Consider the following 18,280-nt stretch of genomic DNA (forward strand, 5'->3'; position numbering starts at 1 on the left):
ACTTGAATCAACATCGGCTTTGAAATTTAATAGCTGTATTTGACACTATAGCTTACAGAACATTTTTAAATACTTTACTTATTTGGTTTTTTACATGTCTAAATGGAAAACAGTATGTAGTTTAGTAGAATATAAATATGTCTCAAATAATTCCGATATTCATTATGATATTCTCCATGGTAGACCACAAGGCTCAGTACTCTATCCAATTTTATTTTCCTTATATATGTTGCCACTAGGCCAGATTACTAAGCAGATGAAACATAGCTGTGCATATTGGTAATAGAAATGACACCAGTGTCCTAGATAAACTAGTAATCTGTTTATCCATCATTTTTACTGGATGAAGAGTAATTGCATTCATTACATTGTACATGTATTTGTGTATGCATGAAGGACTACATACATGAGAATGATATCTACATCACTGTGTGCAACTGTGTGAGCCATGTTAGCTAATCAGCAGTGTCTCCTGTAAACTGTACAGCTGAGGGATGAGAGGAAATCAAAGAGTTGCTTGGTTCCCATACTCTTTCTGCTCTCTGCTCACATTCCCGACATTCCCTGGGGAAGACCTCTCAGTATACTGGCTAAAATAGAGAGGGGCTGTAGGTCTACTAACAGCTGATCTGATGGAATGACCATTTAACAAAAATAAGGGGAGCGGGAGATAAACAATAAACATAACATGCTGAAACCCTGGTCTTATCACCAGGCAGAGATTTATGAGCAAAACATGCAATGGAAAGAACAAACAAAAGCATGATGGCCAAGGGACATGCCTTATTTTAAGTCTGCTCCTTTGATTGAGGAATTAAAGCACTGATGAATGAATTGAGGATATGAACTCTATAATTACTGTTTTGACTTTTAAAGCAGTCCTAAAGAGACAGCAAAATCCTCTTTTTTTAAGCCATACAGTGCAGGAAATGATCTCCTCTGAGACCAGCAGTTAAGGACTATTAAAATGGGACATAATCATGCACAGAAAGTTATTTAGATGAGCGAAGATGAAACAAGACGCTGTAGGCTGTATTTGTATTCGTAACATGTGGCTCACCATGGCCTCCATGCGTGCTCGCTTCTCTTCCTCCTCTTTGCGACGCTGCATGTTCTCCAGGTCTTGCCGAGCCTCATTGAACGATTGCAGGAAGGTGTCGAAGATCCCAAAGAACTCATCTGGCTGCATGTGCACCTGCTCCTCTCCAAAGTGCTTCAGAGACTTGGCAAACTGAGAAGAGAACAGAGGAACACATCTGAAACAACAGGCACTGTGACACCAGAAGAGGAATGAAGGCCAATGAGTAAAAAACAAAAACAAAACAAAAACAGACCAGCGATTAAAGGTTCAGTTTGCAATGTTTAAAAAAAGTCTAGACCTGTAATAATCAAATAATTTTAAATATTTACATGCAAGATTGTCATGCACGGGTTTCTGTTTACATTTTTCTTGCCTGGAAATTAGCTCAATTAACCCGCTGCTGTAACAGAGCTGGGCAGCTAGGTTATATTTCATTAAAGGGCAACTCATCATTTTCACAGAATGGGCGGAGATGTTTGGTTGTGGGGACAGCAAGGCTTGGCAATATTTTCTAACTTGCCTGGAAGACAGCAGAGGGCTTGAAAAATAAAAAAAGACGTTATATATTTAGTCTTGATGAAGGACTGGTTACCCCACCATTTACTCAATATACTGATTAAAAATGCATTTCTGTCTATTTTTTAACCCAATGCAGGTTAAATTTTTAACCCAATGCTACTTCTGATGCCACTTCTAGCATGTTCTTAACTTTATCATACAGGACGGCTATCAAACGCACATAAGAACATTGCATTGCTGACCTGAACTAAAACAAACAGCAATCTATTTTGGCTACGCTGCACTGCACACTGCCGCACTAGTTACCATAAAGATTATAGTTACCGTAAAGATATTTTTTTGATTATAGGTTATTATACAGTGAAGATTATAGGTTGTTATACAGTAGTTTTATTCCATGTCTGTTTATGGTTATTTAAATTTGATTGTAGATATAACAGAACAGACACATTAGGATTTAACCTGTAGTGACAAAATGCAGAGAAAAAGCCCAGAGGTGGAGGAACTGCTAGTCTCAGTACCAGACTCTAAGTTTCACAAGAACACGTTGATTTGTGGTTACTTTAAAGATTTCTGACTGCTCAGGCTGTCCATCACTCAAATAAGCCAATGCAGCAAGTAGTGCAGTGTTTAACAGCCACAATGCAGCAAAGATTGGATATTAGGGTAAAGTCACCGGAGAGAATTCATTCTGTCTGACTCTGGTTCAGCAAAAATAATGACCGTCTTCCTGGTCATGACTGATTTCACAGGGGTGGTGCTGTGCAATCGAGCAATACTCCAACACCTAAAAGCAAGGTTATGATATTATACAGTTACAGCAATGTATAAATGCATGCACTGAAAAATTGTGTACTTGTTGTGCACCAGGTCAGTGCATCCACCCTGCTGATGTAGTGCCATATCATTCGCCTGCTTATCTGAGTACTGAGTGAGCTACATCAATCTCAACTACAACCACTAACAGTGCACACTAACAAGAAAAGGCCTCATCGCTCCTGTGTGCGTGATGGATGAGGTCACGCCTCATTAGACTACCATATGTCTTCTCTTATCACTACCACCTGTCCACTGATTACTGCCAGAGAGAGAGAGAGAGAGAGAGAGAGAGAGAGAGAGAGAAAATATTCTGGGCTTCAACAGCATTTACAAATCTCTTTGTTACATAACTTTAAAAGGTTGATGTTAGATTTTAATGCAAAATCCATAAAAAAGAGAAATGACCCAGTCTTACATTCAACAAGGCCTTGCTCTTTAGGTCTTTGGGGCTGGTTTGGGAGTACCATGGTGTTAAAAGCTAAAACAAGGCCTTCCTTTAGATACAATTTCTGTTCTAAAAGTGTAAATCCATTTTAAGGTCAGACTGCTGTGACTGCCAAGAGCATCCCAAATCCACAGTAGATTTACACCAGAGAGATCTAGCATTTATCCCAGCTCATGCTGGCTTCCTTCCCACTGGGAGTTTGGCCATGTTCTCTGTATTTCAACTGCATGAAACAGCAAAGCAGTAGAACGTTAGCGTTTCAGCTTCCTGCATAAGGAAAAACACAGGACTCTATCCTGATAGATGTGCTTTAAGGGGAAGTGTGCATTTAAGGGTAAGACAGTGGTGCCCTGCCAGTATGGCACGAGAAAAGCAAACACTCTTAGAAAAAAGGTAATGAACAGTACCTTTGCTTATCACTGGAGTGGTTTCATGGTATGTAGCTATACTATGCACCTTTCTGCAGGGAAAGTAGGTAGTTTTATGTAGCTTTATATAGCTTTAAAATTATGTAGCTTTAAATTTCATTTAAAGAAATGGTTCTCCAGTCCTCCAGTTCTCAGGATCCACTGAACTGCTCAGTTTGAAGTTTTTACAATTCCCAACATCTGATCCAACTTATGAAGGGGCTTGATAACTAGATCATTTGGATCAGTTGTGTCAGGCTCTTCAGAACAGTGGTTCCCCCAAAGTGGAGCTGGGAACCCCTGATGATCTTTAGGGCCCAGTTATACACCTTAAATAGGGTACACTACATTCACTTTCACAGGGTAAAGATACACTATATGGCCAAAAGGTTGTGGACACCTGACCATCACACCCATATGTAGGCCTTTCCCAAACTGTTGTACAAATTGGAAACATGCAACTGTCTAGTATGTCTTTGTATGCTGTAGCATTAACATTTCCTTCCACTGGAACAAAGGGGCCCGAACCTGTTCCAGCATAACAGTGCACCTGCTGCACAAAGCGAGCTCCATGAAGACATGGTTTCCCACATATCCTCACAGCCACATTCCAAAATCTAGTGGAAATCCTTCCCAGAAGACTGAAGGTTATTATAACAGCAAAGAGGGAACAGCTCAATATTAATGCCCATGGTTTTGGAATGGGATGTTCAATACTCAGGTGTCCACATACTTCTGGCTATATAGTATAAATATCAAAGGTATAAAAGACGGTGAGGTTGCATCCCAGTTTTTCTGAGTGTACAAGATTTCAGCTATGAATTATTTCCAGTTTTCTAAAGTACAGCTGTACTAGACATCTGTAGAAAACACGCTGTGCTTCTTGCGTGGTTTGTTGCTCACAGAGCCCAATGTTAAATGTTAAGATATGCTTTACTCTCAGTTTATAAAAAGTTATGGTTTTACTCAAAGATAGGCTATAAATTAAATTTTATGTTGGTGGCGTAATTGGTCACACATTCAATTCAGAATACGCTGCGAGAGAACATGTCTTGAGCAGAGCTTTGTAAAAGCATGAAAGGAAATCAAACATATTAATAAGGATACAGTGACCACTTTTGGTAGAAATCATCTTTAAAGTGTCTAGTATCTATATTTTAATACGATTATACTGCCACATTTATGTTACCATCACAGGAGATGGAAACAGTGGCCAGTGTGATAACACATGGCTCATTTTAAATAGATCAACTGGCTGCTGGTAATCATAACTATCTGTGTTGCATAATTTTTCAAAAAAAGTGTACAAGCTCATAAAACAGTTCTACTGTTAATATCTTTAGTTTGTGATTATTGTTTGCTTAATATGCTAAAATTACTGCACAGTTTCCCACAACAATTCTGAACTAATATTAAATTAAGTTGTGTTGTTCCAATGAGTAAAATTCATATACTCACATAGACGGGAAATGAATATTTGGGCTTAATTTAAGAGACACTAACATCAGTAAGAGCGAGTCTGGCCACTGGATAGCTGGAAGGAACAAACTGAGCTGCAGAAGTACAGCAGTGCCTTTGTTCCTTTGCTGCAAATCAACTTTCAGGGTCAGTCTTTTCCCGTGACGCTGCTCTGAACAGACTTTTCATTTTTACGGTGCTCCTTAAATAAATAATTAGGCGAATGGTTGGTGGATTCACAGTGGAGGCCCAGCCTGAGTCTGGCAGCATGTGATCAATCCACACAGAGAGATTACACTGACCAACTCGACCCATTTACACTTTCTGTTAACAAGAGGGAAAGTGGATTAAAAGATGGCCTTTAGAATACTTTTATTCCCTTAAGACACAGAGACGCAGTGTAGCATGGGGACTGAGCCTTCATGCCACGTTTCAAACAAGAGTGCTCTTTCTCTTTCTGCCTCCGCACACAGAAAAAAAAGGCGCTGAAGGACTCAGGCCCAGTCACCAGGCTTCCCCGGGATGTTTAAGTCATCACACCACACCGGGAAGGGTGCACAAAGACTTCTCTCAGTCTCTCACACTCTCCCTTCCCTTTACGGCTCATGCACAAGCTTGGCAGAACTACTGGCTCTTGTGAGAATCAGAACGGAAAGAGAGAGTCCATCCTGCAGCTTGCTCTCTTCTCACAAGCAGTGAAAGAAAAGCAGTTGGAAAACACCTCACGTTTTCACAATGACTCTCACAGCAAGCACAAAGAAAACACTTGCAGAATCAGGGACTAGGGAAGTAAACGCCAAGCCCTCACTCTCTATTCCTTTAAATTCCTTTGTGCAATTGCATCTGGCTTAGATGAAAGCTATAAAAATATGTTTCCTGGAGCAGAGAGGACAAGTAGGTGGTTTTCTCTGATGAGCACGCAGATACCGTAATTAGATTAAGACTCAGAACTTTGGTAGTCCCACGCAAATTGGTGAACAGTCTAGGTCTAAAGTATTAGATCAGCAGAGATAAAATCCGAGTTTCTCACTGATGATAATGATGACTGATTAGGTAATCAGCTGAATCTTACCTTCTCCTTTGCCTCGTTCAGCAGATCTTCCACCTCAGAGAAGCTGAAACTAGCCACCGTGATGAAGTCACTGACCACAGGGATGAACTTGTCCCCTCGGTCACGTGGCCGGCTCTGCTGATACTGCAGCTCCTGTGGGTTAACGACAAGGGAAACAAAACAATCTAAAACAATCCAGATCATATTTCTCTTGCAGTTTTCTACTGTTTCCTGCTAATCATTTGTTAATATAGTGCTTTGGCCTTCTGGCATCTTCATGCCATGCTGTTAAACCATCCACATGCTGCTGTTTTCAATTTCCATGATTAATGCACATTCTCAATTCTGAGTCATGGCTTTGCTTGACCTCGTTCCTCTACATGCCTCTCTCTTAATTGCTTACTGAATACGTCCATAGGCATACATCACTGATAATTGCCTTGCTCTCATTTAGAGCAGTGAGACCATGATTCGAGCAGCCTTTCCATTCTGAAACTGTGTAAAAATGAAGAGAAGCAGCACACTGCAGAGCGTGACTTGTCCGAATTCACAGCTGAACAATGCGTCCACTAAACTATCAACTCCTAACTGATTGTAACACATTTGCACAAATGGGAGAAGCTGTAATCATGACCAGAGACAGCTGCACACACATGCGTACAATGGGAGTGCTACTAGCTTGTCAGACAAAATCTTTCTTGCTTTCACCATCACAGGCTTCTCTTTCATTTTAAGATGCTTTTAGAAGAATAGTTTAGAAAAATAATACACAGTATCTGTTCTACTGTAAATGTAATCGATCAGCCAAGACATGTTTAATATCCATTTGCTTCTTCATCGTTGTATTGGAAGCTAATGTACCTAACAAGTAATGAAACTCTCACTCAATGTCTTTTCCATAAAGGACACCACGATAAATAACATAATCTTTAATTAAACAATTTGTAAAATTATTCAAATATGTCAAATAAAACAGAACTACATTATCCCAAGTATATTATATTGGGCCCCACCTCTGAAACCAGTATAGTCTCTGAATGCTGAAAGTTATGCAGATAGCAATTTAATTCCACTCTGAACTTAAATTTGTAGATCTGCATTATTCATGATATTTTACAAAACAAATCTTTAAAATTGAGGTACACTTGTAAGAAGATTGGGGCATTTTCAGAAAAAAAGACAGACTTCCAGTGTAAAACTAAAGAAGCAGACATTGGATACCAAATATTTCTTGGCTGATTGATTACTTTTGGGGTAAGTGGAAAATTGTGCAATTTGATTTTTCACTGAACCATTCCTTTAATTGGCAGCATTATTTAAAGGCTTAAAGGCTTGGGAGACTTTCATTTTGCTACAACAGAATGCCAGTAAAGTCCCTCTGTATTGTTCATAATAGAAATCTGAATAAGCCACAGGAATGTATAATAGAATACTCACTGCTTCCAGAGCCTTCAGTCCACTCTTTATACTGTAGACGTCCTTCTCCAGTTCAGCCAGACTGTGCACAAAGCAACAACAAATCAAACAACAGCCTCCAGATCAAAACGTTCTCAGTGCTCATAACTCACCAAATTAGGCACAATCGCCAAAGTTCAGTTTTTATATTAAAAGGAATAAAAAAATGGACAATAAGGTTTTAAATAATGATTATACTCATATTTATGTTTTAATACTACATTATACCACAGCCCTGTTGAACTGCTGAATGTGACAATCAGAAGTTGTTGATTAATTTTTTTTATAACAGCAGCTCTGACAGAAGTGCCAGCTATAATTCAAATCACAGTTTATACTAATGCGCTATGGTAACATCTATTTCACAAGGACTTGAATCGCGGATGCTCCGCATAATCTAATAATAAACAGATTTTAAAATGTGCTGTTATATAACAAAGAAAAAAAGGATATTTGTTTATATGGTCACGTTTTGTGCAAGGAGACATTTAACATTTATGGAAGGAGTCTCCAGTGTCCATTTTCCGTCACAGGAAAGTCTTCAGGACAGAGGAGTTTGCATTTTCCTCTTTCGCAGTAATATGACAATCTACTTTTTTAAATGAACCTTTCTTGTGGACACTCCACAACATTAAATGTAGCTATAAATGGATAAAAAGTATGTGACAAATAAAATATTGTAATTGTTGGCGAATTCCTGTGATATAAGAGGAATAAAACATTTCTGGATGTGCTGCTACAGGAAAATCAGCTTTGGGGTGGTAACAGTAACTTTGTTTCACCACCATGTTGTTGATTATTTTCCTGTTGCCCTGTTGTCTTTTATTCTTTATTAATATCTGCTTAAGAGCTGCTTAAGGTGAATGTGTGACTCACTTGACTTTTGCTGCCTCTGGTACACTGAGCAGATCCCGCTGGACGTTGAGGGTGTCGGGATAGTTCTTCTCAAAAATCATGATCAGGTAGTGCAACATGGTGATGTTTCTGTGAGAGACGAGCATACAGTACGTGAACACTCCACTCCTTCACATCACTAACACATGGCTTCATATGCAAATCGTTGTGAATCATTAATTTTAACCTGAAATATTTTGATCTCATTAGATGTAGATATCAAAATGTTAAAGTATAATTAAAAAAAAAAACCCTTTTGTGTTCCAGATGATCTTTAACAGGGCAAAACTTGACTCTGATTGGTGCTAATGAGTTCTTATAACCAAAACAATTATAAATGAGTACATTTACATGTAAAATCGTTTAGTAACTACAAAGAAACATCTGATTTCATCAGTAATTCAGTCAACACATTTATGTGCACTTATGTAATCTGATAATGGAAAAATTCTGGGTCTATGTTATGAAATAATTGGATATCCTTTTTTAAAAAAAACATGGTACCAATGCCCATGAATTCATTTATTAAGAATGATATGATATAAAATTCCTGCTAAATATCTATTTGGGAGTTTTTGTTTTTAAACAGTAATTTGAATAATAATGCTATCCTTCTTCAAGTAGTAAAATGTTTTACAGTGTTCACATACACAGATATAGGAAAACTAAAAATATCTTATTAATGGTGTAAATACTAAGCTCCGACTGTCTTTAATCTGCTATAAGATACGTATAGGATGCTGTTTACATGACCACTTGATTAATCTGGTAACTGCACTTATGATGCCATGAATATTTGAGTAGATTTAGTGACACTATATTACTCAAGGGCTAATTACACCCAACCACAGTGTCCCATAGTGCAGCAATCGCTCAAGTCACATTTCAAATGCAGCACTGACCTGTCTATGCTTGACTTGGTGTCTACAATCTTGTTTAGGCTGGAAACTTTGAAGCCATAGGCATTCCCTCTCTGGCCTTTGTTCAGGAAGTTCCCAAAGGCCAGGACCACCTCCAAAATCTGAGTCAGACGTTTACTCCTCATCACCTCACGGGACGCACACACAATAGCTGAGGACAAAGCAGACGTGGGAAAATGAAGAAAACTGACTTTCTTGACATCAGTTAAGAGAATGCACAGTGTACATGCAGTTAAGAGAGTTTGGATTAATAATTATAAAGACAGCTATAAACAATTAAACAATATGTACATTACTAGGTTATGATAAATAAGGAATAAAACACTCGGAGGCATGCTGTCAAATGCTGCCGGAAAATAATCCAAGACATGGGTGGTGTGATGCCACGACCAACTCGAAGTGAATTATTTTCCTATCAGCAAGACCCCAAGTGTTTTACTCATTGATTATACATAGGCTTAAATTATATAAATGTCCAGGACCTGTGAATGAGTTGTTACTATAGAAACAATAAGGTATTAGAAAGAGCATGTAATAATAATATAAACTTATCATCTGAATTACAGCTATCACTACTACTACTGTCAGAGCTGCTGTGATAGAAAATTAAGTAATATCATCTGACCAATCAGGTTTGAGAATTTAACAGCACTGTGGTACAAATCTGCAATATTTGCACAATCACCTTGACCTTATTTTCCATAAAATGTCTATAGTATCATTTTCACATTGATTCGCATCGCACAAAAAGAAATCAGACGCTGCTTTGCTGGTTACAGAGCTTATGGATCTTACAGACCACTCATGTTGACATCAGTCCTACATTATGAGTGCAATCCTCCCTAAAACAAACTCCTCCATCACTCACTCAATCATAAATGGGCCAAAACAAGATTTAATCAAAGCAATCAATACCAAACCACACATATGTTGCAAAAGGTTTCAATAAGACAAGGCTATCGTTCCCTTTTCATTCTTTTCACCAAAATGAATTTCTCAGGAACACACAAAGACAAAACCACCAAATTTCCCGAGAAAGCCCCTGGCATCAGACAAAACCATTACTTAACCTCAATGTCCACTATAAGCCAGATCATGTATATATAAATTTCTTCATCAGTGTGTGTTTGAGGATGAATTGGTCTCAACTCTGATCTCTCCTCACTGTACTGGGATTCCCATCATGAGCTCCCATTACTGAATCATCACACAGCTCTGACGCCTGGCCACAAGTTTCTTCTCACTCATACAAATCACACTCCCAAAGAAGCATGGTTAAATTTAGACTCAGCCTCCAACTCATGGTTCTCTAAAAACTCTAAACGCCTCTGATTTTGACATGAGTGAACATGCGAGGGTGGGGTGGTTCGCAGATCCTGGGCCAGCGTTTGTTGTTTCTTTCCATTGGTAGTTAAAGCCATTCTCCATAGACTATAAAGCCACTCTGGGCATTAGTCTTCCACTGTGTGGCCTCTCAGATTTATGCTCTCATACAGGACATGACAGATGCATGAAGGGAAAGTGCAGGATTGTTAGTTGATAAAACACACTAACATTTGTGGCTTGTTAGAGTTTCAGTTGTAAATGGTGTGTTTGCATGACGTGCGGTGCAGAGACCGAACTCTTCCAACACATCAACCTATTTTTCAGTCAGACGGGTGTCTTGAGGTGCTGCAGTGCCCTTGAAGGTGAGGTAAACTGTTAATGAGGTCTACATGAGCCACATGCCAGAGTAGATTCTGTTCATGTAGTGAACACCCACTGACATGCACAGATACACATAGAGTGGCTTGCATGCGTATTGTTTAGAATTACCCTTGGCGTCTTGGTGGTTCCTCTGACTAATCCCCTATTTACCTGGTCACTGACTTTTGGTGGACGGCCTCCTCTAGACAGAGTTGCAGTTGTGCCATATTCTTTCCATTTTGTTAATAGTGGAGTTAATGGTGCTCCACAGGATGAATTTTGTTCCAAATGTGTTTTGACAGCTCTTTGTTCTTCATATGATATTTGATTAGTTATGTTCTCTAACAAAGTCTGTGGCCTTCCAGGAACAAGTGTATTACAATTGAGATCATGTGACACTATAATTAGACACAGTTGGACTCCATTCAACTAATTATGTGACTTCTGAGGGGACAGTTTGCATTAGTACTAATTTAGGGATTTCACAACTGGGGTGAATACTTATGCAATCAGATATTTTATGTTTTTTGATTTGCAAATAAACTATATTGATTTTATTTTCCCCCAGGTCAATATTGTGGGCTATTTTGTGTACTATTATTACTAACATAAAATCCCAATTAAGTCCATTTCAGTTCCAGGTTATAAACTATAAAGTGTGGGAAAGTTCAAGGAGGGTGAATATTTATGTAAGCCAATGTACTACCCTGCTAATCCTTACCAGCCCCCACACACACAATTCCATTTGCATGAAGTGTATTCTAACTCTTTGATGCAATGAGCCTTGTTCATGAGAGCAACTCTCCTCAACATTTGCCAGCTTTCCAAAACAGCCTCCCTGGCAACTCGAGAGAGGTTCAAGCACCAGAGACACACATACAGAGCCATACACACATTCTCTCCATCATAGGTATTGATATTGTACTATTTTGAAAATGAACTTCTGGGGACCATTTTTCGCAAGCATAGTAGTATAATCGTATTATAAATGATTGTTAATTTGATTGGACGGAAGCCAGTTCTTTTCTGTAACTACATATTTGCTGTTTACATGATTGTATGTATATAAAGGCACTGGCATGGGTAGAGTGAAGCAACAGGGGGTGTGAGATGCACCACACATGGTGAGATGTGAAATGATACCACACATCAGACTCCATCTTAGTGCGAACAGGTTAATCCTGTATTTTCCTGACTTTAAGCTGTAAGTCCCATTTCTTACAACCTCATTTTGTTGATGTATGTAATTCACCCAATTAGTAAGTGATGAATAAAACACTTTGGGACATGCTATAATAGGAAATTAATCAAGGACGGGGGTAATTATATCCTAAAACAGCATGCCCTGAAGTGTTTTCGTCCTCTTATACCACAGCACCATTTTTTAATATCATTTTTGATTATAAAATGATATGATATTTTTTAAAATGAGTTTATAAGTTTTTAAAGTCCTCATGACTGACCATTAAAAAGGGCTAACACTGGAGACTCCTTCCATAAATGTTATGACAGAAAGCACCATATCAACAATTACTGTATATGTTTTCTTTGCATAACAAAGAAAACATATACAGTATTATACAGTATGTTATTTCTTTGAATAACAACACAATTTTAATATGTTTATTTATGTGGCGCATCTGCCATACAAGTCCCTGTAAATCAACTGTTACTACAGAAATATTAGTATTACCACAAGCATGTTACTTACCCTCCACCTTTGGCTTGGTCTCTGCAAGTCGTTCTGCAAACTTCTTTTTGAAGAACAGCGACTGGAGCCTCTGCTGGTAGTGATCAATCCTAACCAGGAGTCAGGCAGAGGTAGAAAGACAAAAAAAGGAAAAAGAAAAGAATAATCAGTCTCCACAGGAGAGTCATTTCAAAGAAAGTTTGGCTCTCCCACACAGATTCCTGAGCTTTTATCCCTAATGAGCTGCTGCAAACTCTGTGCACTCGTGGAGAATCATGATGCAGGGACCCCCCTCTGCTGAGAAGGGGGAAGAAAAAGGGTGGAAGAGTAGCAGGATGATTTCAAAGCGTAGTTATCCATACTGAATGATAAAGAGGGAAAATAATAGTGCATTTTGGGGGCGCCGGTGAGACTAGACGAGAGGTTGTGGAAATTTCAAGAGACCACAGGCTATTGAGGAGGTTCCCATTTTATAAAAGTCAAAACATGCCATTAGCAATCAAGGACACCACAATGAGGGGATTTTTTTTTCTTGGATTTTTGTTTGATAAGATGTTTTTAATGCACACTTACACTGTTACCATCAAAGTTTCTCTTCACCTCAATTTGACCACAAGGTTAATTTACCCAAACAAGCCATCTGTACCTGCTCATGTCGTAGAGGAAGCGGTCAGCGCGTGCCATGCGATCCAGCTCATGCTTGTGTTCCTCCAGAAGGTCAATGTCACTCTTTTCAGGAACAAACTTTAACAGCTGCCAAAAAAAAGCATTACACAATACCATAGATTCAAATCAGGATATTATGTAAGGAATAAAACAATTCAGGTGTTTGTGCTTGTTGTAGTAAAATAATCAAAGTCAGGGTGGTGTGATGTGGCCCAACAGGTCATATCTTGTTAAAAGATTTATCTACAGCCAAGTCTTTATCTCTCTCAGAGGCAACTAGATAAAACATCCTGGTATCACTCTTCACAAGAGTGTTTGGTATGCATTAGAGGAGCTGAAAATTTTGTTCTTGAAATAATGACTTGTTTTAGAGGGACATTTCTATAAATGATTGAGTATATATAAAAATTGTTGTGCGTTCACATCCACAATAATAATTCCCATTTATTCTCATAAAGGGTGCCGATAAATCTGATCACAACAAGTGTGAGATCAGCTTTATAAGCGTTTAAGTACCTGCTCTAACATATCTTTAGCCAGCTCCTCTCTCTCGTCCATTTCCAGAATGGCTCTCTTGATCTCCTCATTGCTCATTTTCAACCTGCATGGGCAGAAATGATTAGAAATGATCAGAAATGATGACACAAGCAATATCAGGAATCACTTTAAACATCACACGTTCACGTGTGTGTATGGACTTACACACAACAGCGTGTTCAGGTTAATCAATGTCGTGCTCTGTCAGCTGTGATCAATAGCTATTGAGTGCATACTCATGGCCTCATTAGGATGTTACTGTACATGCCCCCTGGGTCAGTTTGTGCTGTTTTCTCAAAAAAAAAAAAAAAATGTGGAAGAAACAAACTGGCTGTTCTTTTATCCCTAAAGTTTAGATATGCACACTTTCAAGTAATCCTACCTTGCAATCTAAAAACGCTGTAAGACTGCACAAGCAACACTTAAATTTTAATGTTGTGCTACATGCTCTAGATTTACCCTGAACAGAAATAAATACCCCATATCTGACACAAAGCTTTCCTGCATTAACACAAATTCTATATGACTGATGTTGGATTCTCATAAATATCAATTTATTGGAGAATCCATGCACAGCCCCCGATTTCCCAACCATGAAGTCAATATACAGAACAAAGGTTATATTAATAATTTAATGTTTTTTTCCCCCTAAAAACATTGGACAATTATACAGTAAATCCTAAACCATTCAAACATTCCTAAAATATCTGCTGTCAGTAATCCAGGTCAGAAAAAAAAAATTCAAAAATATTAAATTTACAAGCTTTTAAAAAGATACAAAGACAAGGTCGACCCTGTTTAATCTTAACTTATAAATTCTTACATGTGATTACTAAAAGTTCCTCTCCGTAGTTTCATGAATATATTTTAAGAAGAAACTCTTAGCTAGGAACTTTTAGTTCTATTTAGGACATCTCTTAGTAGTAAGAGGTATGTAATTTGTGCCGGATCATGCCGGAAGAGGATCCAGCACCTCTATGCTCAGGAACTTGTATACCGTATTCAAATTTAAAACAAATAAATACATAAAATAAGAATGTGATAATAATAAAATCATTTTAAATTTCTCTATGTGTCACCTCACTTTTAAAAATACAGTAGGCTTTTTCCTGCCTGTCCATTTGCCAGATCATCTCTCCATTGGTGTTCCAGTATCTCATGTATTACAAATTAAGCGCTGGTGGTAAGATAACATTTTCTATGAAATTCACCCCTAAACATTATGAACCATAACAAAAATGTAAATAAGTTTTCCTTTTATGGGTGAAGTGACACCCTGAGAAGATAATGTCCATGAGAATAATGTAAGTTTCTCCCTGTGCAATGCATCTTTGTACAATTATTTATTATATTTCAAATTTGCATATTCATTCTTTGTACATTAGTTAAACATTAGAAGAAACTATGTCACTGCGACAAATTCGTTGTTGTTGGTTGTTGTTTGCATAGTTAAGTTGTGTGCTGTGTGCATGGTTGAGAGTCATATTCCTTGTGTGTTTAGGCACACTCGGGCAATAAAACTGATTCTGAATGAAAGTACTGCGTCAACATTGCTGAGTCATGGTTAAGTACATACTTGGAGAGTAAGATAACACAGTTCTGTGCCCGCCGCCCATCGATGACGGACAGCTCCTTCACTTTCCTTGAGCTTAGATACAAGTCATCCATTGAGCCAGTCTCCTTCTGCAGAGAGCAAGAAAGTGAAGTGAAGTGAAGCGAAGTGAAGAGACGAAAAATCAATCGGCAGAACACATAAAATGGAGTACTTTAAGCACAGGTTGACATCTTACATTAAAATCTATGAGCTTTCATTAAGTAAGGTTTGGATGGTGTAATTTAAAATAAACTGGCCAAACATTTTCATGGCAAAATGTCTAAGGAAAAAAACATACAGGTAATATCTGTGATACACTGCTTCCCCTCCTGAATCTCATGATCTCATACCCAGATGGTATGAGTGTGGTAAAAGCTTCATATACCCCTGTATCACCATCGCAGGGATTCTGAAGCCATATTTTACAATCATTCCGGTGAATGAAAAAATACTGGTGCTGAATTAGATAAACAGAGGAAGCTGTGACAAAATGTAGTAAGCCACAAAACGGACATTAGATCCATAACTTTCCATAAAACACTAGATGGACAGGAAACAGCTCCAGGATTCAGAGCAGACGGTTAAGTGAGGACCGTGTGACGGAGGCTGCTGAGGTGAGGATGTTTAAAGTACAGTGAGCTATTTATGGGTGAAAGCTTTTCCTCTGCTCTGTACGCAAGTACAAGAGTGATTCAACAACCGCTGAACGGGCTTCCAAATAAGGCTCACTGCTTCCATGGCTGTGGCTGATGGGATTTGGGTTTGGCGCGAGGTCAGAAGACTACTCCTACTCACTTTAAGGCCTTGCCAAAACATCACTCACTACCAACTCGGCATATGGGTTGGACAGCAGAAAACTAACCTTTAGGAAATACTGAGCTTATTGACTATTATTGCAGTGATTTAGCTAAAAATGTAAGAGAGAATAAAACAGAAAAAAAACAGCAGTCACAATCATCAGAAATGATTTTTTTAACGTCTTCAGTAAAAATGTCATTGGTGCATTCACCAAATCAAGTCTAATATTACTACAAAGCTGTTAAACCAGTGTGTAAAGGTCTAAGCAGCAATTCTGGCTCAAGTTAGGAAGACAAATTGTGAAGTTTAAAACTCCACGAAACACACAAACACGTGTGTTCAACATGACTGACAGTTAAGTAGAGAAATGTTGTTCTGTCTGTTTGGATGCTGGTGCTCCACATCATTTGTTTTTCTCCTCCTGATCATGGGGTACCACCTCTGAGCATACATTTTATTTTATTAACAGCAGCAATAATGTACGTTTTTACTTAAAAAATAAATAGGACTTAAAGATCACTGATTCCACCTTTAAGTATTTAACACGGATGTGAAAATATCACAAGTCTGTAGTTTTATACTCTAATGCCATTACACTAGCCCCCTAAAACCTTAGACATAAAACAAAAACACTACTGGGATGCATACACAAGTACATATATTCATATTCATGAGTCATATTCATGTTGGTGTAAAATTTGCTGACCCCACCTTTAACTTAACCACACTAACACACTTATGATAACTGATAAACCTTCAAACTAAGTAAAAGCAGTTTTAAGGTCGTGTGAAGACTGTGTGGCTGGCAGCAGATTGTGGGAAAAGGCACAAGGCCAAAGGCAGTGACTACACAAACTAAAGACTCACCTGCTTGAAGGATTGGTTAGTGAGCAGCTCCTGGTCAGGCAGATGGAGAGAGCAGCACAGAAGAAAAAAAAACATTGGAAGACATGCAGTGATTAGCGTCACAAGCAGCAGAACTACAGAAAAAAAGGCTCAGCCAGAGCTGGGCTGCAGATTCAGCTACACACGCAGAGCCACAGATTCTCAGTACTGACGCTGTCAGAGACAAATAAACTAGCCATGTAAGTCAATATGATATGATGTATCTGAATTGGAAATGGCGGTGTCATGGTCTCTGCTGTTGGCATGGTCAGTTAGCACAATGAAAGCGCTACAGATTCTACTCCATGCTTAAGCTCTTTATCAGGTCGAACACAACAAGCCATTCAGCAGAGAACAGCTGCTGTAAATGTGTGGTGGTCTGGGAAAAACCGTCGTATGTCACTGTGACTGAATCCTGACAAACAGCCAAAAAAAAAATCAGGCCAAATTTTTTTTTTCTGTCTACAACCTACACTGATACTTCAACTTTCAGGAAGCAAAATTATATTTCACCAAAATGACATGGAAATGTTTTTTATTTACTTTTTAATCTTGCCATGGCTATCTTCTTGCAAAGATCATGTTGGGTAAGGAGACAGTTTAACAAACAAAGTAGAAAAAATACTCAGTCTGCCTGAAGATGTCTAAAGCCTTGCTATCTAAGTGAATGGCATGGAAACAGACATAAGCTTAATCAATTCTGTTTGTAATCAGATGCTGGCTGTCAAAATGTCTGTTATGCTTCAGCACTGCATTCAGAATGGAATATGTAAATGCTATTTTCTTTCTTTTCCCGTTTGGGGGTAATGAGATATTAAAATGATATAGCTTCTGGTGGAGATGCATGCAAAAGAGAAACAAATTCGGGTTTACAAAGGCCTGCTTTTTTTTTCAGAACTATACAGTATATAGTAGAAAATGTCAAATTTTCAGCATGTGAAGGGTTCTCCCAGGTTTGCCACACAAACATGACTCTACAAGGGCAAGGCTTTTAAGTTCCTACTGTAGATCTCCTTTTCACACACTATCAAACATGGCACAATATGCAAATTATCATCATTATTGCAAATTAGTTCTAACACAAACAACATATTCAAATCCTCCATACTTGCTGCCTCTGATAAGCTGAAAACATCTTCTCAATATCTTTCAGGTCAAGAACTTTGAAAGCCCGGAGGTCATCGATGTCGTGCCAAATGGTACCAGTGATCTTGTTCTGTAAAAAAGAAGGAATGAGTCATTGGGAGAGAGGAGGAATCTATAACTCAAAAATAATGACTGAAAATTGTTTGTCATTTTAAGATTTTTCCTAGGAGACCAAGCCAAAGCATGACGCAATGTTTGCCCAACATTGCCCAACCATGCTATTTATTTT

General features: G+C 38.4%; 1 protein-coding gene across 3 annotated transcripts in view; it reads right to left on the reverse strand.

Annotated features, from left to right (window-relative positions):
• Window positions 1-18,280, reverse strand: part of daam2 (dishevelled associated activator of morphogenesis 2) — a 104,258-nt gene that overhangs the window by 4,312 nt on the left and 81,666 nt on the right. For 2 of the 3 annotated variants that reach the window (XM_026944154.3, XM_053237491.1), the window contains exons 15-25: window positions 18,014-18,121; window positions 16,888-16,917; window positions 15,205-15,311; window positions 13,608-13,692; window positions 13,072-13,178; window positions 12,447-12,535; window positions 9,032-9,200; window positions 8,112-8,219; window positions 7,218-7,278; window positions 5,802-5,933; window positions 1,061-1,231 (exon numbers count right to left, since the gene is read on the reverse strand). In XM_026944154.3, coding sequence (XP_026799955.1) covers window positions 1,061-1,231; window positions 5,802-5,933; window positions 7,218-7,278; window positions 8,112-8,219; window positions 9,032-9,200; window positions 12,447-12,535; window positions 13,072-13,178; window positions 13,608-13,692; window positions 15,205-15,311; window positions 16,888-16,917; window positions 18,014-18,121 — 1,167 coding nt within the window. The remainder of the gene's footprint in view (window positions 1-1,060; window positions 1,232-5,801; window positions 5,934-7,217; window positions 7,279-8,111; window positions 8,220-9,031; window positions 9,201-12,446; window positions 12,536-13,071; window positions 13,179-13,607; window positions 13,693-15,204; window positions 15,312-16,887; window positions 16,918-18,013; window positions 18,122-18,280) is intronic. The other variant, XM_053237492.1, reaches the window with a different exon arrangement.

Source organism: Pangasianodon hypophthalmus, chromosome 10 (assembly GCF_027358585.1).
Source record: "Pangasianodon hypophthalmus isolate fPanHyp1 chromosome 10, fPanHyp1.pri, whole genome shotgun sequence".
NCBI lineage: Eukaryota > Metazoa > Chordata > Actinopteri > Siluriformes > Pangasiidae > Pangasianodon > Pangasianodon hypophthalmus.